At 34.8% G+C, this 24,494-nt stretch overlaps 1 protein-coding gene across 1 annotated transcript; it reads right to left on the bottom strand.

Moving 5' to 3' along the window:
• Positions 1-1,803: 1,803 nt before the first annotated feature.
• LOC18443439 (small ribosomal subunit protein eS7) lies at positions 1,804-13,809 on the bottom strand. The gene is made up of 6 exons (XM_006853628.4): positions 13,752-13,809; positions 11,374-11,458; positions 11,213-11,286; positions 10,968-11,091; positions 2,337-2,519; positions 1,804-2,202 (listed from the first exon to the last, which is right to left on the bottom strand). Exons 2-6 carry the CDS (start codon positions 11,446-11,448, stop codon positions 2,083-2,085), a joined length of 576 nt encoding a protein of 191 aa, XP_006853690.1. The 5' UTR covers positions 11,449-11,458; positions 13,752-13,809; the 3' UTR covers positions 1,804-2,082.
• Positions 13,810-24,494: the final 10,685 nt, after the last annotated feature.

Raw genomic sequence — 24,494 nt, 5'->3', positions numbered from 1 at the left:
TTTGGACCACATTACAAGCCACATTATTGAAACTCGATGCGGTTTGGCACCCTATGTGTCGGATTGCATTACCACGAATAAGAGAGTGAAAGAGAGAATGAATTTTTACTTTGGGGTAGAGAGAGAGAGCGCAAGGTAGAGAGAGTCATGTGACTCTAAAAGGGAGAGAAAAAAAAAAGAAGGCTATTTTTGTCTTAAATTATTGACTTTTTAATTTTGGAGGTGAATATAAAAAAAAAATAGCATTAAGGTTTAAGGTAGGATATAAAAAGTTTTGAGAGGTAGGATGTATAGAAAGTTAAATTTGGAGATCATCTATAATTTTCCCTTGCTTTTATTACAATTGCTCCTAGCATTAGATGATAATTTGGATAGTTTGGGCTGTGTCAAAAAGTTCAAAAAAAAAAAATTTGAATTTTGAATATAATCATTGACACATGTACAACCACCCGATTTGAAATATGATGAATAAGAGTGACTATGATCTCCTTATATTGAAAATAAATAGTCCGGTATACTTTTCTTCTTTAAATTGTGGCTTTTGGTTTAAAAATGTTTTCATGTTTTTTGTTCCAGTGTTCAAAAACCGAACTTTGGTAACCGACTGTCTACGGGTGCAAGTTGAGAAACATGGCAAAAAAAATACTAGAGAAAAACATAAAATCAATGATTGAGAATAAGATATTTGGCTTCATCTAATAAAGGTAGAAATCAAAATTAAAAGCAAACGGGGAGAAAACGACAAAAACATTTGGCTGGAAAAAAAAAGTGATTTTAGAGATTTTTTATTTTGATTAAAAATCAAAAAATGTGAAGGCATTTTGGGACAGTTGACTCAATTTAGTAAAGGACCCAGTTTTTATGCAACCAAGCCTGCATATATAGAAATGCTGGCCTATTAATAAATATATTTTTAAGATGAATTTTTAGACTTAATTTTTAAAGATATGCAAGATAATGAGCATAAATAAATAAATAAATTTTAAAAACTACAAATCATAATTCTGATAAGAAAGCATTTAGACCATTAGTTTACATGGATGCTTTACACTTTTTGGACTGCATATCTAGTAATACAGTCCAACCCACATGCAACAATTTTCCTTTAGTAAAACTCATGAGAAATCAAAGGTTCAAAAAATTCCTGAAATTTAGATACTTCGAGTTCCAAGTGTTTTGGCTTTTGATCGAACAAGTTATAGGGTTATGTTAGGGAGCTCGAATACTGATGTTCAGAATCAAATTTCAAAATATTTGTTGAAAAATAAGAGAGGTTGGTGGTAAGGTTATAGGGTTCAAAAATAGATTTTTTTTGTTTGGCGGGGGCGATGTAAGGGTAATATGTACGATAAATTTACCAGCTTGCACCAAATGCAACTAACTATTGTTAACGGAATTCGCTCATGATAGGGAGAAACTTACCCCAATATCTTTGAAAAATTTCACCGAATATTACTATTTTTTAAGTTCAACAAATTAGGACTCGAGGCCAAGTCTGAATTGGAAGGTATATGTTGAAACCTTGAGGTCATGCGTTCGAATTTTAGCTTAAGATTTTACAAATGAAGGTTAAAATAAAAAATTTAGGAAAATGGCACTAGTGTAGTGTGATGTTTATATAACACATGCTCTCTCTCTCTTTCATGATGCAGATGTAAACCTAAAATATCTCTGAGACCCAGCATCTCTCCTCATTCAAAAGGGAGGTCTAGAGGGGGCATCCAGCATCTCTCTCTCTATTGTGCCAAAGAACATATCTTTAACAAAACCTCTCGTGCAAAACCAAGTGTTACCAAGTAGCTGTTTGCTCACAAGATCCTACATTGCATGTCAACTTGATCCACAAAGCGAATAACAATGCTTTCACGTCCTCTGTAAAAATAACAGGATCTCTAAAAAGTCCTCAGCAAACAAAATAGAATATCAAAATTCTGGGTACCCCTACTCATATGTCAAAATTAAAATTGAAAAGAAAATCGAAGTCTGAAAGTTCAAGCTCTGGCAATCACTGCACGCCAAAATCGATTCAGGAGAAAAAGGAGGAATCTTGATCTTACACAAATAGAGGACATATGACACCTTTTAGGCCTCAGTCCCGGGATAATCAAACACAACATCTTTTCCAGACAGCTTCCTGTAGACGCCACTGAACGTCTCTAACTTATATTCGGTATTGTTCCTCTCTTTCGGGTCCAGATAAACCTGTGATAGCAAAGCAAAACTCACTCACTTTCCTGCTTTTGACTTCAACTCCTACGAAATTAACAACTATCTTTGCAAGTCAGGAATAAGAGAGAGAGAGAGAGAGAGAGAGAGAGAGATGCTGTAAATATTACCTTCATAATCTTGGAGCCATCAAGGCGGTATCTAATGCGCTTACCAACAATTTCAGCAGGATGGACAACGTCTTCCAACATGGCCTCATGCACTGCAGTCAATGTGCGGCTGCGAGGCCTCTGGACTGCCACACCCTTCTTGGGTGGCCTCATTATCCTCCTAGTTGCGATCATAATGACATCCTATATTTCGAGTTCAGATGAGAATCCGTAAGAAGACCAAGAACTCTAACTTTCAATTTTTATTATTTTATTTTTTTGATTGGATAATTTCTTTTTTAAGCAGTAAAGTCCAATAGAAAAGATGCATAAATCAAGAGGCAACAAGCACAAACATAGGACATAACCGAAAAACCAAAAGAAACAGATTACTAGTAGTAGACTTTCAAAGGACAAAGGGAGTTCCATTTTCAAGGACTGACAAAGGGCTGGCCCAAAGCAGACACACTTTGTCAGGGCTACTTAAAACACCTTTAGAATTGAGTGTATCATAGAAACAGTTCTTTATATTTCATAGAGAATCTGTTTGACAAATCCCAATAGAAGATGTCATAATATTTCAAGAGTATGATCATAGCATGGAAGGGGATCACGAAGGCATGGTAATGGCCTCGAAACATTAGGAAAAAAGCACCAAGAGAGAGTATACCTGCTATAATTGCATTTTTACAGCAACATATGAGAGCTCAAATGAAGTGTTGAAGCTTGTAAAAGAAAGCTATTGAGGTTGGTGAAGTGAGAAAACCAAGGAGATTTGATCTCTAGGCTTTGATGAGGGAATTGGCCTTCTCTCTCTCTCTAGCCATACCTTCACACTCCTCTCTCTCTAGGTTAAGTGGCAATAACATGCCACTCCTTTCTCTCTCTCACTTAGGCAGTTAGGCATGAGGATTCTGTCACTAGTAATGGAATGAGGTGTATAGGGGATAGCTACTATTTATAGGCTTTGGATAAAGGGTCTAGAAGCGTCATCATTTGGGAGGATCATTTAGATCTATTGATCTAGGAATCCTATAAGGTGTGAGAGGTTTCATCCTTCTCATTCAATCCTTTGTTGGTTATCACAATCAAGAGCTGGGATTTAAAACCATTGCCCCTTGGTCAATTCAATCCAAATTTCCCTCAACTTTTATTATTCAAAAATTTCCACCAAGTTCAATTAAATCCCACTAAATTTTAGTCAAATTCAAATTAATCATCATAGGCTTAACTGCCCTGGTCTAAAACATATTTTGTGAGAAAGAATGTAGAGAGGGACATTGCTCCTTATTCTTGATTCATTTCTTCTCTCTCGAAGTCTTAAATTAAGAACTTAGGAGTTTCTCTCACTAGCATATGGGGAATCCCTGAAATTAAGAGGAGTATGGCCAGTGTATTTTTATATGATCAAAAGCTATAGAGTCTGGATCTATATATCACACCCTAGTTTCCCTTCTACAAACCATCACATATGCACACCATGTGAGGAGCATGCCCAGTGTATTTTTCATATGATCAAAAGCTAGAGTCTGGATCTAAATATCACACCCTAGTTTCCCTTCTAAGAACCATCACATATGCACAACATGTGCACAGCCCTTAATTTAAGGAATCAAAGATGCCAACACCCAAGCAAAGCACGAGTAGAACACTGCTCCATGTGATGTCACATGGTGACATCACAAGGAAAACCTCGTCATGACATCACCCATGTGGGGGGGTGCCTTCCTTCTCATATGTGAGTGTGGATGTGTGATGGTAGCACACGTGATCCCCTGTGCTTTATGAACATGTGTGAGCCTATTGGCCAATTAGGCCCCACATGTGTGCGTGGATCACATGTTGTCCTCATTTAGAATTTTCCAAAAACAACTCTATCTTCAATAAAAAAAAATTCACTAAATTTTATTTTTGAACACTCTTTATAAAAATAAATTTAATTTGGGGACTTAACAAAATCTTATGGAAATAGGTGCCTTTGGATTTGATAGTGCATAATACTAAGGTACTCCACTTTTGTTCATCTCAGAATCCCCAACAAAATCCTCAATCCAACCCGACGTAACCATGGCCTATTGTCTCAAGCAGAAGCTCATCGATAGATGACTAAATCTTGGGATTAAAGTGGATTACAGGTGCTTCTCCTCATGGTAACACATGCACCATTATACCTCTATCAAGCACATGTCCAATGCTCCTTATCCAGTGGATCAACTAGAAGGGCAGCTTCCCAAAACTGCCTATTATATGCACATGTTGTGGGTAGGCAAGTGTCGAGGATTAGGCCCTTGTCTTGGCCATGACTACCCAACACAAGGCCAAGCACACACACACCATTGTCCAAAATCATATCATAATGTTGCCCTGGCTAAGAAACTTCCATTGGGCGACTACCAACCTCAAACCAAGGATAACCTCCAACCCTTACAGCTATATGCCCATGCTCAGTGGATCCGAATTTTTAGTTATTCTCTATGTCAACAAACTCCAAGTCCCAGACCATAAGATTCAGTGAGTCACTCAGTCCCTTTCAGATCTTGAGAGCTATAAAATCCTTGGTATCAAGGCCTTCACAAACTAAACAAATCCAATATCTCCCACTTGGCCTTTTGAGGCCTTGCACACAATTGCATATACATTTACTCATGTACATAGATGTCCTACTAGATCTCTTATATGATCACGTGCACACTCTCTCATGAATCACATGGCCTTAAGCCCGTACAAAACATGTTTGAAAAACAATCTAGCACAACACCCTTAGTCGTAGGGCAATGGAATGTAAGCCAACTCTATCTCGCCATCGTCAATGTCATTACGTATATGACAAGACTCGGCCATTATGTGCTTGGATTCACTATGAAACCTTGGCTTTGGTCACACTAATTGCCACTTGATCATCACCAGTATTAAAAAATTATGCCGGCTGGGCACCTAGGCAATGTTATGTGCTTGGATTTACTCTGAAACCTTAGCTCTTTGGTCACACTAATTTTTTTAGAAAGGTAACCTCCCATTGGTCACACTAATTGCCACTTGATTATCACCAATATTAACAAATTCAACATCCTAGCTGCCTAGGAGAGCCACCTAGGTGGCCAACGGCCTTGCCCGCCAACATATGGGCCTAGGCAGGGTGCCCAGGCGTTATGTGCCTAAGCGCACAAGGCACCACCTATGCCGCTGCCTCTAGGTGGGCGCCTATGTGGCAGCCAATGCTCTTCAGTAAGAGCATGGAAATATGCCCTCTACCAAGGGCAAAAAATGTAAGTCTTCCCCTCAAAGAGAGGGGAAAGGGTTTAGGGGGGGATTGTAACCCCCCAAAGCCTACTTTGCATGCATTTGAGAGAGTAAAAATCCCCAAAAACAAGATTTTTGAGATTTTTTTAAGATTCAAATTTTTCTCAAAGTTTTTGATTTCACAAGAAATCTAAAAGCAATCAACCCAATATCTGTGTTATTTGGTTATGAATAGAACACTTTTGGCTCTCACTGGTCATCGATTCGAACCAAGATCTAAGTTTTTTATTTCACAAGAAATCTAAAAGCAATCAACCCAATATCTGTGTTATTTGGTTATGAATAGAACACTTTTGGCTCTCATTGGTCATCGATTCGAACCAAGATCTAATGCTATTAAAAGGTTCCGATATTATTATTTTTGTGTATGGTTTATATGATATTCATGAATGTTTGGTATAGTTTTTATTTTTCCTTCTTTGGTTTTTTTTTATTCTTGTTTAGGATTGTATTTGTGGCCCATATTCTTGATCGAAAAAGGACCAATAATGTATCTTTCGTTTTTTTGTTTGGATTTTGTTCTTGTATTTTTATTTGAGTTTCTGCTTGTGGTTAATGCGGATTTACTAGGATTGGGTAACCCAACCTTCAAAATGGTTTATTTGTATTTGATTTTCTTGTTGGTTTTTTGTTCTTGTATTTCTTTTCCTTTTTTGATTAAAGTCATTGTTTGAACTTTGGAATTATGCCCCATAATCCATAGTGGATTTTTGTTTTTGCTTATTGGCATTTTACTACGATTGGGTAATACAATCTTAGTAAAATCTTTAAAACTAATTTTTTTTATAATAAATAGAAATGGTCTATTTATATTTAATATTCTTTCTTGTTTTTTCTTTTTTTTATTCGAATTTGTGCCCCACATTCCATCGTGGGTTTTCGTTTGTGCTTAGTGGCCTTTTACTAAGATTGTGCTTAGTGGGTATTGGCCTATTCAGCATCTTTTTCTTTTTTATTTATTTGTTTGACTTTTATACTCTTAAGTAATTCAAAGGCAAGTTCATATTCAAAATATACATGAAATATGGTGTATCACGGACTTAAATAATATGTTTTACTAATATTTATGAAAATCTATCGTTTCTAAGAACATTTTGAAGTAACCAAATCCCTCTAAGGACTTCCCTGAGGCCTAAACCTAAGTTTCCTAGACAAGCTGCCTAGTGAACTAGGCGATCGAATCCATATTTTTCAACATCCATTATCGCACATATTCCTCGCTCTTCCACATCTCACAAGGTCAAAGCATAATTGATTTAGGAAACATCTTGATCCATATTGCTTCCTTAGAAGCCATGCCACATGCCACATACTCAAATTCCATGATAGACACATCCCTTATGGTTGGTTTGTTTGTACACCAAGAAAAAACCCTTCCTTTATACATAAACAGAGAACCCAAAGTGGGCCTAATCATTTGGGTCACCATTAAATTCGTCATCCGAATAAAGACCACATTCAATTCCAATAAATCCACATAGGTGAGGGCATAATTAGCCACCCCCCTTTAGTATCTTAATATTCGTTTAAAAGCCCTCCAATATTCTAGTCCCACATCACTTTGGAACCTCCCAACTAAGCTTTGGGCAAAATCTAAGTCACGCATGGTTCCCATGGTGGCATATATAAGAGAACCAACAACAATTGGGAATGGACTTCTATCCATCATCCTTCTTTCATTTTCACTCTTAGGCATATGCTAGCACTTGACTTCAATCTCTTCTCAACAGGTGTACCAATAGGCTTGCCTACACTCATTTCAAATTCTCTGAATCTTCTTACCATATATGGCTTGAGATAATTGGATGGTTCTGGCGGATCCATCCCTTATGATCCTTATCCCCAACACATAAGTTGCCTGCCCTAGGTCCTACTATCAAAGCTCATAGGTAGAAAGGCTTTAGCATCCCTTACCAGACTCATTTAGTTGCTAGCAATTAGAATGTCGTCTACTTAGAAAGTCATGAAGACTAACCACTCCCACACACCTTAACAAACACACAATGATCCTCCTCATTTGACTTGAATCCATGTTTTTTAAGTTCTCGTGGAACTTGATGGACCACCTTCATGATGCTTGCTTTAGGCATAAAGGGATGCATTAAGTTTATACATCGCGTTTTCTTTTCCCTTAACCTCAAATCCATCGGTTGTTTCATATAAATTTCCTCCACCTAGATGCCATTTAGGAATGTCATCTTAACATCAAAAACAAAATAGGCGGCTATAGATATGATGATTCTTATGGATATAAAGTTAGCCACAAGTCACTAAGGTCCTATTCCTTTTCTAGCTACCCTGTTTTGCTTGGGTGTACAAGGCATGGTTGTTTGGTGTACAATCCTATGCCCTTTACAATAATCCCAAAAAGCGTGGGAATTGTATTTGCCACCTCTATCAAACCTATGAACCTTTATTTTGAATCGGGTCTGGTTTCCTACCTTGGCTTCGTATTCTTTAAACTTTTCTAAGGCATTACATTTGTTTCAAAGGAGGAAAGCATGGTCATCTCATGTGGCCCTTAGTTGCTACACTCATAGGTCCACAAATATCTGTATGGACTAATTCTATAAGCCTAGTTGCTCTAAGCTTTCATGTGGGGCTTCTTAACCACTTTTTCTTGTACACATGATTCACATGTTTGGGAAAGATCACCATTCACGTTTTTCAAAACACCATATGTCAGTAGTTTTTCTAGTCTTTCTTTGCTTATATGCCCTCACCTCATATCCACAATATAAATCATGCATGTGTGCATCCGAGACATACACAATGGGGTTCTTTATTTTGACTTGGAAGAGTCCATTGGACATGTGACCCACCATTACGACATCACATCCCACCTTTCCATCATACACATACACCATAACAATCCGCTTTTAATTTTCTCCAGGAACTACTTACTCAAAAAAAAAAATCTTCTCTAGGATCAAACTTGGCTCCTATTAATGACACATTAAAGAAGAGGCTTAAAGAAAGGAATGGTGGAACCTTGGCTAAAAGTTTAAGATTGTCATGAAAATCAATCAAGGGTAGGCCCTCTCAATCTTCTCTAAAAATATTGCTTCCTAAATACAAGTAATGGGCCATGCGAGTCTCGAGCATCAGAATCCCATTTGTAATCTTAACATAACTGAAACCCTCATCCTGCATGGCCAGCCACTCCCCAACAAAAGCAATGGATTAAGCATGACTTGGATCATATGTCTGATTTGAAGGAAGGGGATATCCAGTGACACAAAGTTTGGAAACCAAGAGAAGTTCTTACGCCCACCATGAGCATAAAGAGCTTGCTTCAGTATATCATAACCTCCCCATTTGCCAAGTTAAGCTCATAGTCTCTACACCCACAACATTCCCTTCTCATTCCCTCCCATGAATATGATTTATTTACCTGGTTTCATCTCTTTAAAGTTCCCTAAGCCCATCTTGGTGTTAGTCACATGAACCATGGCACCCAAATCCAAACACCAAGTATGGGTCCCATGCTCATCCATCATAAAAGTCTCATCCACAACACATACTCTCTCCTTCTTCATACCGGTGTCAGCATCATTAACTCTTGGTTTATGAGACAATCGGTCGTGTGTCCGATGGGTTGGTTTGAGAAAATGGTTGGGGATTACAGGATGAGACAAAGGGGAATGCCTTGGTATTATGCACTATCAAATCCAAAGGGACCTAATTTATTTCCCTCTAAAAGATTTTATTACAAATTAACGTGCTTTGATTGGATTTAATTTCACTTGGTAAAAAAATAAGTGTAGGGAAATTTGGATTTGAATTGGCCCAAGTATAATGGTGTTCAATCCCAAACCTTGATTATGATAGCCAACTTAGATGGCTAGGGTCAAGCCTTACCCTATAGGATTCCTAGATCAATGGCTCTAAATGATCTTCCTAAATGAAGCTTCTAGACCCAACAGTCAAAGCCTATAACTAGGAGCCATCCACTTCTCATCTGATACCCCATTCCATTTTACAGAGAGAATGCTAAACTAGAGAGAGTAGCACGACCTAGTGAGAGAGAGAGAGAGAAAGGGGGTGGCATGCCTAGGAGAGAGAATTAGAGAGAGAAAGGAGTGTCATGCAGCAAACCAAGAGAAAAAGAAGGTAAATTCCCTTCATCAAGGCCCATAACTTCAAGCTTACTTGGTTTTGTGACATTTGTCACTTCATCAACATCAATGGCCTTCTTCTACAAATTTCAACACTTCATTCGAGCTATCACATGCTGCTGTAGAAGTGCATTTACAAAAAAGTACATTCTCTCTCTTAATGCCTTTTATCTCATCTTTTCGAGCCATCACTATGACCTCGTGACCCAAATCCATGCTGCATTGTTTTACAACTAAATTGGCATGATTTTGGCACCACAAACCTAGTTTTTCTTACTCCATTTCACTTCTGCAAATCAGACCCGTATATGATGTTATTTGATGCACTTGGAGCATTGTTATGCTGATACACCCTAAATTATTGCACAGTAAGTTTTGAATTCTGGTGAGTGTCTCCTAAGCACACATTTGTTAAGAGCTTGTAAGAATTGAGATTATGATTCAGTCTTGGGTGTATGTAAGAGAGTTATATATAATTGAAAGGGAAGTTGTATGCAACAAAAGTTCAATTGTACGTACATTGTCTTGTGGAAAATGCAATCTTGGTTGTCTAAGATGGAAAAGGTTATGGGAATGTAAAGAGGTGTTTATGATCCTCTTAATGTTACTGAAAATTGTATGAATGAGAGATGTACGAGCGATAGGTAGCTTTACTTTTAATGGAAAGTGTGTAAAACAAGGCATATACTTGTTATCTTTTGAAAAAAATTTAGGTGTTGTACCTGAGATACCAATATGAGTCCATGAAAATTCTGCTTGTTCTCGACAGCAAAACCCATGCCTGCTTGTTAGTGCTTTGTTGTGATCGCCAAATATTCAAGTCAGATTTGATAATTTGGTGATCCAGATATTCGGTCCTTATCACAAAATTAAAAGTCACTATTTTACACTCCCAAACAAGCTTTCCATGTTTTAGGATTACGATTATTTTGGATTGCCCAATATACTAAAAATTTGAGGATATTGTGTGCAATCACACATCCCATAGGGATAACCAGAATCATAAGCTATCAACTTACCAATCACAAGATAAATAATTATTATAAATGTAAATGGTCAAATAGAGAAATGATCAGGTAGACACATCCGTGAGCAGTAATAAAATTGAGGAATTAATATGCAATGAAATAGAAGTAGTATTAGGGAATTTGGCTTAAAGAAAAAGCTGGTGCTTTTGTTTAAAACCCAAGCCAAAAAGATGAAAACACGCATTTTTTCCTTTATATATCCCTACCTTGCCGCTGAACTTCTTCTCAAGCTCCCTGACAAGTCTCACATGAATTTTGCGAAAAGCCTTCCTCAATCTGTACGGAACATGGATCACAACAGCCTTTTTGTTCCCTGAGATATCCACTTGACTGCAACATCAAAGATATCATTAAAAAATAATAACCACTTTCTTCTTGAAATGTGAAGAAACAATTCATCCAAAGACCATAATACTGGAATAAAAAAGAGCGCAAAACACACTGCTCTTACACTGCAGTATTGATAAAGAGATCTTTTAGATCACTTTTCAGCTCCTGGTTACTGTTCTCAAGATCAAAAAATGCCTGCAAAAAGATTCACCATGAGCCATGAGATGCAAGCACCATCTCAAATTGAACAAGATTTTAAGTTTAAAGTTTTAAAAGTTTAACCTGAGCAACAGACTCCTCAAATTCTGTGGGTTCGACATCCTTGTCTTTCTGAATCTTCCGTCTTGCGGTGAACATTTTGATGGCCCTGGAGGCCCAGAAAATGAAAAACCCAAAGACATAAGTGTCATAAGAATCACACCAATGACAGTGTTGTGTGTATGTGAGAGAGAGAGCAGAAACCAGAGAAATAGTTATTTTTTTAATGACTTTGTGAGTTTACTAACGACATGCTCAAGCCAACTCATCTCAGTCCTTCGCTATATCATGTATATAACCAGCTAGGCATACTTGATTATGCTGCCTCTGTCAGTGACTTGGATGACTCACACTAAAATGTTTTTTAAGCTTACCCTTTGTGTTTATCAATATCAAATTTTGGAGTCCATCTGAGATTGGCAAAGAAACGCTATAGCAATTGGGAAAATAGTACATCTTTCTTAATATCATCATCAGAGCCTTTTCCCAACTATTTGGGGTCGACCACACGAATCCTTTTCCCTTTTCTAATAATATAAAGAACGAAATAGTAAGACCACCACATAAGATCCCAATACCAAAAACCAAGATTACAGAATGGAACTAAGCCAGGAACAATATCTTGCACCTATTGCTACAGGTTCAAACTAAAGTGGCTTGAATGGACAAAATCAATAAATCAGACCATCACAAAAAATTAGCCCTTAGAAAAGTGAATATGGTGCCGCTTTTAGCAATATGCATATCCTTCGAGGCCATGCTTGTCTCTCTATTCAACTCATTTTAGTGAACTAATTGGTGAGTGTAATCCTGCTCCCAAATTTGCATACTATGTTGCAAATACCACGGCAGGTATGAAACCTGATCATTGATAGTTCCATAAGGTCAATCTCATTATCATCATCATCATCAGAGCCTTATCCCCAATCATAACACATGTCAATTAACCTTGACCAGAAAGGGATTTTGGGTCAGAGATTTCAATATTGAAAAGAATTGGATTCCATCTAGGAAACAAACAATTAAATAGAAATTTATATTCAATATTTGTGAAACAAAAATTGTAATACATGATGAGTGCCTTTCGTATGAATTTCCTCTTTTCATGTCTAACATTCGCCAATGCACAAATTCGAATCCACATGATCTTTCGGAAAACTTGAATAAAAAAAAAACAACTACATTTTAAGAATTATTATTATAGTTGTTCTGAATCTTGGGACCTGCGCCAAAGGAAATCTAGATGTCATGCTATAGCAACTGCTACCCTGGCCATCTCTGCCTAAAGCAAGTTCTCAGATTCTAAGAATTAATCAGCATGAAATAGAAGTTTCTAACTTTTTAATGAGTAAACATGAATGAGAAGTTCATATTGATTTATTTGACTTTGTTAAACGCTTGAATTTCTGAGCCCAAGAGCAGTTCTCTTAAACAAGATCACAAGCAAAACTTGACTATTTTTCTTTATCAAAGGTTACTCATCTTGAGTATCTTAAAAACCTGAACTCACTAGTGATTGAATGAAAGCAAACTCCAAATGAAAATATACCGCATCATGTTTTGAAAGATCAAGATTTTAATCAGATCCATAAATCATCTCAAACAATGGAAAGATAACCGCCCATTATAATAAATGGAAGCTAAATTAGTATAAAGGAAATGCACTGGGAGACTGACCAAATTCTCAAAGACATACCCATAAACCAACAGATCTATAAACCAACAACAACACATAATATCTGCCTATTTCACCAGTATTATTAAAAAAAATGCTAACACTTAACATCTGGATAGAATGATATAAAAGACCTACTAATTGGATGGACTAACTTCAGGGCCAAACTTTGGTCATCCATTGTAAAGATAATTAATGACTTATCTTATAAGAGAAAATACAAAATTGTGAACATTCTTCCAAAAAAAAAAACGATAGATAATTAATGTTGCAGAAAATAATGCAGCAATGAGTAGAAATGCACAAATCTTCTCTGGCGTGTATCAGAAATTCACCCATACATTGATTTTCTTAGATAAGTGCATCAAATTTTATGAGTAAGACATCTAGAATTCAATAAAAAATAACAAAAAGGTCCACATTCAATTCTTATTATCATTATTCTACCTTGCTCTCTTAATCTTTATCCATGAATCCATTAACAATCCCAAATTTGACACAAAATTAAAATGAACCAAGATGTGGTTTAACTCAATCAAATTTGAGTTCGAAGCATATGAATGCAAGGGTTTTTTTTTTTTTTTTTTTTCCTTTTTCAACATATTAGTGTTATGTAAAAATCAACCGAAGCAATTAAAGCCGAGAAGCAAAACCAGAAAATCAAGCAATAGGGCATAACCTTCTGGATTTCTATCAGGTCTTGAAAAATGCAGAGAGAGAGATTTACCAGTGGTTTCGCGGTCTCCGTAATTGATAAGAGAGGCACTACCGCATAAAGAGAAGGGAGTGCAAAAACCCTAAGCACCTTGGTTTTTATACCCTTAAGCGCCTTAGGTTTTTATAGGGTGATTGTTTAGAGCTTCGGCTCCATACAAACTTTTTCCTCAATAAAAGGGGAAAAGTTTGGAAACACGAGTTGTATGAGTCCACGTAGAAATAAGTCCCCTTTTAAAAATTTATTTTCGAGATGGGTGTTTGGACCCAATGTCTAATGGAAAAGTTTATATAGAGCCGAGGTTCTAAACAATCAAATTTAAGCTTACCACAAAATTTTACTAGAAGGGGTTGTTTTGATCCCCAAATATCTTCAAATTGATTATCTCGACATCAATGCACATGTAAAAAAAAATAGATTTCAAGTAATGCATTTTTTTACCGTCAATTTTCAAGATTTTCAAGTTTTCATATATCAATCGATCTCTACTATTGTTTAAGCTTTAAACTTTATAAATAAATATGAAAATATATTGTAAGTCTATCACAAAGATTTACAATATTGAAACCACATTTCTCGACACTATTTGAATTTAGGCTCTAATTTGATTGTTTAGAGCCTAGGCTTTATATAAACCGCACCCAATTTTTAATGATAATCTATAACATGGAGATCATAAATATGAAAAATTAAAAATTAAAATGGTAATTTTATGGAAAAAAAAACATTTTACCCGTTAATTTCAACTTTTAACTGCATTTAGATGGACCACCTATTGGCACTATCTTTAACATTGATGCTTTATACCTCTGGGGTGCAAATGTAGAAGTGCATCCCATGCATATGGAATAAATTTTGAAAAATTTATATAAGGGTGAGGCCCTAAACAATAAAAATAAGGTGCACATAAAAAATGTAAAGTATGCACTAGAAGAGTTTGTTTTAATGCCCAAAAATCCTCAAATCGATCATCTTGACCTCCAGATGTATGATTATGAGGAAAAATGGATTTCAAGTATTGAAAATATAGTGCATTTTGTTATGCATTTTTTGGACAATCAATTTTCAAGATTTTCAAGTGTTCATAGTTATGCTCGATCTATACTAATTTTGAAACTTTAAAATTTATAGTTGGATATAAAGATAAATTTTCAGGCCGTCACAAAGATTTTCAATACTGAAACAACATCTTTTGATATTATTTAAAGGTATACATTACTTTGATTGTTTAGGGCCTTGGCCTTATACAAACCACACCCTTATTAAAAATATATCTTTTTCTTATTTTCTAATAGTAAAACAATACCTAAATTCTTAAAACTACATCTAAACCCATTCTTTACCTTTCTATAATTTTTTTGTTTTTTGAAAATTCCTTAGAACCATAATGTTCCATTGCCCTGATGGCTATGTAGTACGATGATGGGCCACAATACTATTAATCATCATGGTACTAATAGTATCGTGAAGGTCAACCATCATAATAGTATTAGTGTTATTGATCATCTATTAGATAACTTGAGCTATGAGAGTTGGGAGTTGGGAAATCACGGTTCTAATAGAATTGTGAATGGCATTTTTTATTTTATTTTTTTCAAATGTAGAAAGCTAAAGAATGGGTATAAATGTAGATTTCAACAAATTTAGCTATTCTCAGACTTATTAGAATAAAAGGATATTTCTGAAATATTACGATATTTCTGATGATTTGCCTTTAGGCTTATTAATTCTTAAATGTTTCCGAATAAAACTTATTTTATTTAGGAGTCGTCTTTAATTTTTTGCTAGTTAATATTTATTTGAGGATTTGTTTAAATAAAAAGTAATTTTATTGGCAATATTCTATTTTATATGTAACTAATATGCATTCCAAATAATTATAATAGTCATAATTATTTGATTAGTATATTGTATGATGTACAATATTATTTAAATATTTATTTTTTGTAGTGATTTCAGTTTTTTAGCTATTTCCAACCAATAATTTAGGATGTCCATAAAATTACATTGAATAAAATAAAAACAACTTTTTTTAAAAACTAAACTTATATATAAAGAATAATTGTTTCTTGCGGGTGGGACCGTGTTTGTACAATATGCGGTCCAGAGGTATAAAGCATCCATCTTAAAGATACATGCAAATAGGTGGTCCATCTAAACACACTTGTAACTAACAATCCAGATGTTTTTTTAATATAATTATTATTTTATTTTTTAAAAATTATTTATTTATTTATATTCATGATCTCAATGTTAAAGATTATATATTCTCTAAAAATTAAGATCGTCATATTTAAAAAATATATTTATTACCAAGCCCATATTTCTACATGTGCAAGCTAGGCCGCATCCATATGTAAAACTGCCTATAAATTTATCTTAAATAAATTTATGATGGATAAACAACAGACAATTCAGTCTTTCCATAAGAGAAAGGATAAATCGTTCATTTTCATTAACTTTATTTAAATTGTGAATTATCCATGATAAAGAGCACATCCAAACTGACCCCAAGTCCATTTAAGTTAATATTTTACGGTTAAAGACTGAAACGAAAAAGGGATGCAACAATCAGATTAAATACAAGCTTAATTAAGAGATACATTTTTTTTTTTTTCATAAATCTTTTTTTCATAAACTTAGGCCCCAAACATAAATACAAATTTTTCAAATAAAAAAATTAACCTACTAACCTTGGATGTGTCAGTGGTATTTTGGTCAAATTTTTTAATTTGAGTTACCTTTCTTTTAGTTTTATTAAGTGAGCTCTATAGATATGATCATGTGAATTGAATTTATAAGTAGAATTTAAAATATGATATGAACATTTTGGAGAAGTTTGAACGAATTCAGTGAAACAATTATTGAGAAATCAAAGATTTTCAATTAAAAAATCTTGACACTGGATCTTTTCGATCAGGCATTTTGATCCAACATATTATAATACAGAATTGTTAGAAGGATAAAAAAGGATAATTCTGAAACAAATTTCAAATAATTTGGTGAATTAAGGGGCAAATTAAAAGAAAGGCAGTTTGGATCCCAAAAATGATAGAAAAAAAAAAAACCAAAAATTTATCTTGAGATTTGATTGATTTTGGATTTTGATGGGAAAAGTATATTTTAGGGTTACCATAGAGGGGAATGATACATGAACACATTCGGACAATTTGAGATATTTTTATTTAGAAAAAAGAGAGAAATCAATACTTTTTGACATTCGGTTTGTAAGACATAGAAAACAAAAACATAGCCCGATTCTCCTAATTTTGACAGGAACTCGAGCTGATCCCCCACCGGCGGTCTGATTCTAGTTGACTCCGAGTCGAACCAGCAATTTATACACTACTGTGAAAAAAATAAAAAGAGATCACGATTTTATGCAAACAAACTTTCGAGTTTTGTCTGGTACAAATTTAGAGGAGCTCTGGGACAATTTTTTGAACGGGAGGGACTTGACCTTGATGAAGGTCTACAGTGACTCACTAGGACCTTTATGCGGGCCCATGTTATGAGACCTCCATTGTACAATATCTACTGGGCTATTTTGAGGACCATAAAAGAATAAATTCAGTATCAAAGGTTAAACAAAAAAAAGAAAAAAATAAAAAATCAAGTACCAACATTAGAGACACTTTGAGAATAGTAACTTTTATTGTGCGGATTGTCTACAAAAGACCATTTATGTGACTTTTTTTGTTATGATTGTTTATAAAGAGACCATTTACCTCTTGTACAAAGGGGTCACAACTATTCTCATACATTAGATGTCAAATTGGATGGCTTGGGGTAAGTCACGAAGTTTAAAAATAATTGTTTTTTAGAATTTTGTGTCTAATCAATGATACTTACAACAACCTATTTTGAAATCCAATAGACAATAATAATTGTGACATTTTTGTACAAAAAATAAATAATTTTTTTATAAAAATCCCATTTATATGTAAAAGGTATTGGCGAGTCTCAAAATGTCGTACATTTATGTGTGGAAGACTTGGAAGCTTATAGGCGGTGGCAAAGATCCTGGTGCATGATATTGAGCAGACATGAGCGATGGTCAGATGTGGATAGACCTCTAGAGTCTAGACCATAGGCCTGAGGCTCACATAGCCAAGCAACCGGTCCAATTTGAGGGGAGATAGCCGCGAGTATATGCAAGAGGCATGACTGACCATACACCTGAGTTGGGCAAGATTATCAGGCACTACCAGTTATGTGTAAGTTCAAAACTCGCATGGATTTAAGTAAGGATGAAGTTTTTATAAGGCCTAGGCTTTATGAAAACCAAATAAAGCCTCACCTCAAATCCTTATCTAGAAAGCACTTTCAACAACAGAAATCTCCATGAGGGCTCTAAAATCAATTTCCAATACCGACAATGAACTTTTCAATTAAAAGAATGTACAGATCTTGCAAATCTTTGAACACTCATTTTTTGGGCGAAATGAACGATCTACACAATTTGTTAGAATGTACACTATTTTTAGAGTTTGAAATCCTAAATTTTTTCACAACCAAAATGTTCAAGTCGAGATGATCAATGTAGAGGTTTTCCTATACTTGAATTACAATTTTTAATAAGTTATAAGGTAAGGCTTTACTTATTTTGATAAGACTGCAACCCTATCAAACCATTTTTCTTTTAAGTAATAACGAAAAGTGCACACACGCTTTTGCAGCCATTGAGGTCTTTAAAATGCCAATGTATGTTTGATTGGGCATAAAGGATGCAATAACCATTAGAGGAGTGGATTGACCTTGTGAAGGTCACAATAAGTGGCGAGCAGTAATGGTGATGCATGTCTTAATGATGTGTATGTGAGCAAGCGGCTAAGCTCTCTGCAACATCTCTAGTACAAAGCAAGCTCTTTGCTGCTTCTGTAGTACAAAGCAAAACAATTCCCTATGCTCTCTGTAACATTGTAGGCTCTATGCACTCAAGAAAAAGGAGATACAATAAGCCATCAGGACGATTTGCCATGGCCATGTGCACTGCGGTTATCAAATGCACTTAAAGTTAGAGAGAGATTCTAGATGTGATTGTATAATTTGTATTCATCTAGTATGCTACTGAGAGCATGCAACATATGCTCTATATCCACTTCATTTTTCTATTAGATGAGGTTTCTATAAGGCTTAGGCTTTATGAAAATAAATAAATAAAGCCCCTCCTCGAATCATCATCTGGAAAGTACTTTTGGCGATGGAAATCTTTATAATGGCTCTAAAATCAATTTATAACGCCGACAACAAAATTTAAAACTTAAAAAATGTATAGATCTTGCAAATTTGTGAACACTTATTTTTAAGGTAAAATAGACGGTCTAGATAATTTGTTAGAATATCACTATTTTAAAACTTGAAATCCTATTTTTTTTCACATTAGGGAAATTTAAAAAGTAAAGAGGATAAGGCATGACCAGAAGAATTGTGTCCCAAAACTTAAAGAACGGAACTCCACCTATCTGATGTTCGCATTACCGGACAGAGATGTAACTTGAAGGAAAAAAATATCGGGGAAGGGGACGGGTGTACCGCCAATAATTTGGGACAAACATGATCCCATTTTGTAATTGATCCCCCCAATATGGTTCATACGTAAATTTCTCTAGAACTTACAACCTCCTCTAAAATTAGCAACAACGACATCAAAATTCAAAACTCCAATAAAATAAGGGATGCTATACAATGCGACCATTTATCTTTAACAAAGTATACAATGGGACTATTATATTTGCTACAAAGTGGTCACAATTGATCTTGACCATCAGATGTGAAATTAGACAGTTGTATTTATTCCATTGACCAAGCTCAAACTTCAAAATAAGTTTTTTCGAATTTTGTGATACAGCCAAGCTATCATATTTCACATCAAATGGTTGTAAGTAGTCGTGATCTTATTATATCAAAGAGATATGGTCGTAATGTAAACAATCCCTTCATTAAAATATACAAAGAGACAATTTACTTTTTGTACAAAAGGGTCACAATCATTCTTAAAATTGGGTGGTTGTAAGAGTGCTATTGAAAATACTCAAAATTCAATAAAAAATTCTCGGACTTCGTGACTAACTCAAGCTATCCAATTTGACATCTAATGAGTAAGAGTGATTGTAATCTCTTTGTAATAAAAATAAGGTATTGCATCATTTTTTGATACAATGCGTTCTATTTGTATATTTTTTCATGAAATAAATACTCTTAAAAACATTTTCAAATCCAAACACTCCACAACACTCGTAAAAACCTTTCATTGTGACCAACCACGATGACAACCTTTCAGACTGTGACCAACCATAGATTAGAAAATCTCTTATAAAATCAACAACAACCACCTCGCAATTCAAAATCCCAATAAAATAAACGGGTTAGAAATTTTGGCACAAATTCATGAACCAAAATGGTTGATAATTAAGACTTTTGAATAAGGGCAATTATATTTTGGGAAAAGTTTATATAAGTGTGAGGCTGTGAAAAATCAAATTAGGGCGCACCTCAAAAATTTCATTAGAAGAGGTTGTTTTGATGTGCAAATATCTTCAAATTGATCATCTTGTCCTCAAGATGGCTGGACATTTGAAAAAATGAATTTCAAGTTTTGGAAATTGTACATCTTATAACGCATATTTGGACTATCAATTTTCAAGACTTTCACGTTTTTATAAATCTACTCAATCTATACTATTTTTGAAGCTTTACATTTTATAATTAAAGATACAAATATATTTTAAGGCTATCACAAAGGTTTCCAGTATTAAAACCACATTTCTCCACAATAATTGAAGGTGCGCTTTACTTTGATTGTTTAGAATCTCGGCTCTATACAAACCGCACCCTTATATATTTGTTACAAACTACTCAATTAATAATCAAAGGCATCTTCCCTGTCATGGAAATATAAGTCCCATTAGATAGGAGACGATATTGGGTTTGTGGGGCCTTTAAAGGCCTTAAGAGTGTATAATAAAAACATTTGTTATAGTGGAACATAAACTCAGTGAGAGTTTTGTCCATCGTGGACCATCCTAAGCAAACAATGTTTGCTGATACCGGACTGTGCTTGACGATCTATGCCAGTCAAGTTGGGAAAAACCCAAGGTACCTGGGCATATAGAATAAACCGAGAAGGATTTTGGATTATCCCTTGATGAGGTCAGAGCTTATGCTTGGATGAGTGAGCCGAGCGACTATGTAAAAATTGTGTGTGATGGTGGGCCTATAGAGACGGGGGCCAAAGCCTCAGCCATGATCCATCACACAATATGCATATCGATAGATCGTTGGGGAAAGTCAGAAAGCCACTTTTTAGAGTGAAGCATATGCATGTCCAAGAGATACCCCTATACACCATAGAGCTGTGGTCGCATCATGTCGTGGTGACACTGACTCGTCTTTAAGGGAGGACATGTAATCCACAAACTGGGATTGCGACCCCTTGGCTCATCGGCCAGACTTTGGTGACTCGCTAATGAGCTCCTGTTTGGACTGTAGGTCATGAAAAATACTCGATCGATTAGATAAAGCAAGTGTGGTATGTAGTCCACTATTGAAGGTGTAGTGCCCTATGATTGCTGTTTGAATTTCGAAACCATATGGATCCATTTCCCATCAAATTAATTTAAGAGTGTTTATTTTATGATAGAAATTATTTTAGAAATATTATTTAAATTTTTATGAGCATTTTGATATTTTATTTATAATTATTGGACAAATAAAAATAACGTTATTGATTTTACAATATTATAAAATTCAAACAATGTTTTAAAATTATTTTGTTAATTTTAAAATATTTATAAAATCTCATGGGGGCCCATAGTGCACATGGACCCACCATGTGGCAAGTGGATGGGGCCTACACATGCCACATATGGGTGGCACGCCCCACCCCTTGCATGCCCCTTTTGTTACATTGTGATCAAGTTATTTATATTTGGAAAGTTGATCTTGTTGCATGTGGTCAAATATTATATGGTATATTTTGACCATATCTTATCTAATTGAGATAGCAAATATTTACTTGGTATCTTTTGAAATATTCTTATGGAATATATGAAATGAATTATGCAATTTCATGGAATGCATGATATTTTAATAGATTTAATTTATTTAAATATATTGATGGGAAATACTTTAAAGAAAGTGAGATAATGGTTCATGCACGTTCCATAATGTTGATGACTCATTTATGGAATGGATGGCTCAGATCTCTCACCCCACAAGTCACCCTGATCAATGATCCATATTCAATCTCAACAAAAGAGGCAAACTGTGAGAAATCCTAATAAATCCTAAACCTAATTTTGCATTATAAATAGGAGTGTACCCCGCTACTATTCTCTACACCTTTCTCTCTCTCCACAACTCTCTCTCTCTCTCTCTCTCTCTCTCTCTCTCTCTCTCTCTCTCCTAAAACCCTAAGGGGCATGCCCCAAATCTTTGGCCTCCCATTTTGAGCCTAATTAGGGTTTGAGCCTAATTATTTTGGATTTAGGGTTTTCGTAAAGATTTAAGGATGATTACCTAGTTTGGCCGAAATTAGCTTTCTCGGTTCGATATTGAAGTTAGTGTAACAATCCAAAAATTTCAAAAAAAAAAAAACAGAAAGAAGAGAAAAGATGCTTTTAAATAGGTGATGGTCTGTTTGAGTATGATGGTCCTTGGGGACCATCACTATTTTCAAAAAGTTTTACTTGGTTTAACTTTTGCTTGCCTGCTTTTGCTTGCTTGCTGCTTGCAGCTGGCAACGTCCTTTAGCGGACGTGGTTTTCGTATGTTAAAAGCAGACGCTTAACGCGACACCTCAGGTATGAGGTAGAGCGTAATAAAATATTATAATAATACGTTCTAAGAATTTAAATAGGGGAGGTGAGCCTCCTACCCTAGAAAATTTTGAGATCTCTCTCTCTCTCTGGTCGAAACACAGTGAACTCTCTCGAACCGAATTTTTATCGGAAGCTCCCTCTCAAACAATTGTGAGTAAGTGACATCGTCTTCCTGAAAAATAGTATGTTTTTAATAAATAGTGATATTTCCGTCTAGGATCTTTATTTTATAAGTTTTGTGTGTAAGTGACATCGTCTTCCTAAAAAATAGTCTGTTTTTAATAAATAGTGATATTTCCGTCCAGGATCTTTATTTTATAAGTTTTGTGTATAAGTGACCCCATTGTCTCAAAAAATAATCCATTCTTTTTAAAAATGAAATGAAATAATTATTTCTGCTTATTATCATGAATTTTAGGCGCGATAAATTTTATGCGCACGTGACCTCATTATCTTGAAAAATAATCTTTTTAATAAAAATTGTGATATTTTATCTATGTTAGAAATTTTGAATGCTGTAAATTAGAAACATAAATTTATTTATTTTTCTTGTTTATTGTTAGAAATAAATGTGATATTTCTGCTTTTAGTAAAATTGTGATATTTCTTTCTACTGTTTTGAATATTTAGACATTGTAAAATTCATGTGCAAATGATTGCCTTATTATTTAAAAAATTTGACATTTTTGTAATTGATTATAAGATTGTTGTGAAATGTTTATTTGTGGATTGATATCCCATAAATTGTGATAATTCCGTATTCTTGAATTTTTATAAGAGTTTTTTTTTATACATATTAAATTGGCAATTATGCTAGAATGTCTTTACGAATTGCTACCTTTCTAAATTTGAGCTCAAAATATTTGATTGGTTGAAATGTTATTGAAAGTGACTGTTATTAATGGTTTTAGTGAAATTCATATTAGTGATTTCAGTGATATGTTGAGTACATGATATTTGCTGCTTTCGAATGTTTAAAGAGATTTTGAGATAATATAAGTATGCAAGTGGACTCATCCGGTTCGTCGGTGAGGTATAAGTGGACCTATCTGGGACGCCGGTAGGGATTAAGTGGACTCATCCGGTACGCCGGTGAGGTATAAGTGGACCTGCAGGGATTAAGTGGACCTATCTGGGAGACCGATAGGGATTAAGTGGACCCATCAGGACGCTGATGGGGTATATAGGTGACCTACTTGGGACGCCAGTAGGGTATTTTGTGAAATCATTTGAATTATGCACTACCGTTAAAGTGTTATATGCATTTCAATTATTCGGATTATACTTAATTATGAATTTATTGAAAGTGAAACTGTTGATGCATTTCTGTTAATAGATCTCATTTTAGAAAATATTGATATCTTTCAATCATGATTATTTTTAGGATTATGATGATCACTTACTGAGTAGCCAAACTCATCAAACTATGGTAAACATTTTTCAGGATAACTGCGGATTCATTTTGAGTGCTAGTCAAGATCAACCTTGGAAGATACTGTTGTTGTGCTAGCTTTCTTTATTTACTTTGTAAGACCTCGCCACTGTAAATTTGTCCCATCAATAGATGTATATATGTTTTGTCCGTCACATCTCAGGAATAACAGTACTGTAAATTCTTGGGGTGTGACAGTTAGACTGTTGATTACGCAGTATCGGATGTTGGTGACTCGATGTGGGGTGTAATAAGCCCGATTGAGGTAATCTCCGACATCTTTTTTTATTTCATGCAAATTTATCTTTATATTCTCAAGCATAGTGTTTAATTGTGTAAATGGCATAAAGTCGTTGAGTTTTTATTTTATTGTTATGTTGGTTTTATTTTGAGTTATTTATTGATTGTAATAAGACCATTTGTAAGTGTTCTTTTTGCCAAAAACAAAGGAGTGATTAAAAAAAAATAAAAATTATATTCCCGGAAAAATGTCATATAGGT

The sequence above is a fragment of the Amborella trichopoda genome, chromosome 5 (assembly GCF_054954075.1).
Source record: "Amborella trichopoda isolate Santa Cruz 75 chromosome 5, AtrichopodaSantaCruz75HAP2 v2.0, whole genome shotgun sequence".
Classification (NCBI taxonomy): domain Eukaryota; kingdom Viridiplantae; phylum Streptophyta; class Magnoliopsida; order Amborellales; family Amborellaceae; genus Amborella; species Amborella trichopoda.
Note: the sequence above shows the minus strand (reverse complement) of the source record. Positions and strands in the feature narration are given on the sequence as shown.

Coding starts and splice junctions, on each gene's coding strand:
- LOC18443439 (XM_006853628.4), bottom strand. CDS start 11,448: ATGTTCACCGCAAGACGGAAGATTCAGAAAGACAAGGATGTCGAACCC. Junction 11,287..11,373: donor TTGAGGAGTCTGTTGCTCAG/GTTAAACTTTTA, acceptor ATCTTTTTGCAG/GCATTTTTTGATCTTGAGAA. Junction 2,203..2,336: donor ATGGCTCCAAGATTATGAAG/GTAATATTTACA, acceptor TTGCTATCACAG/GTTTATCTGGACCCGAAAGA.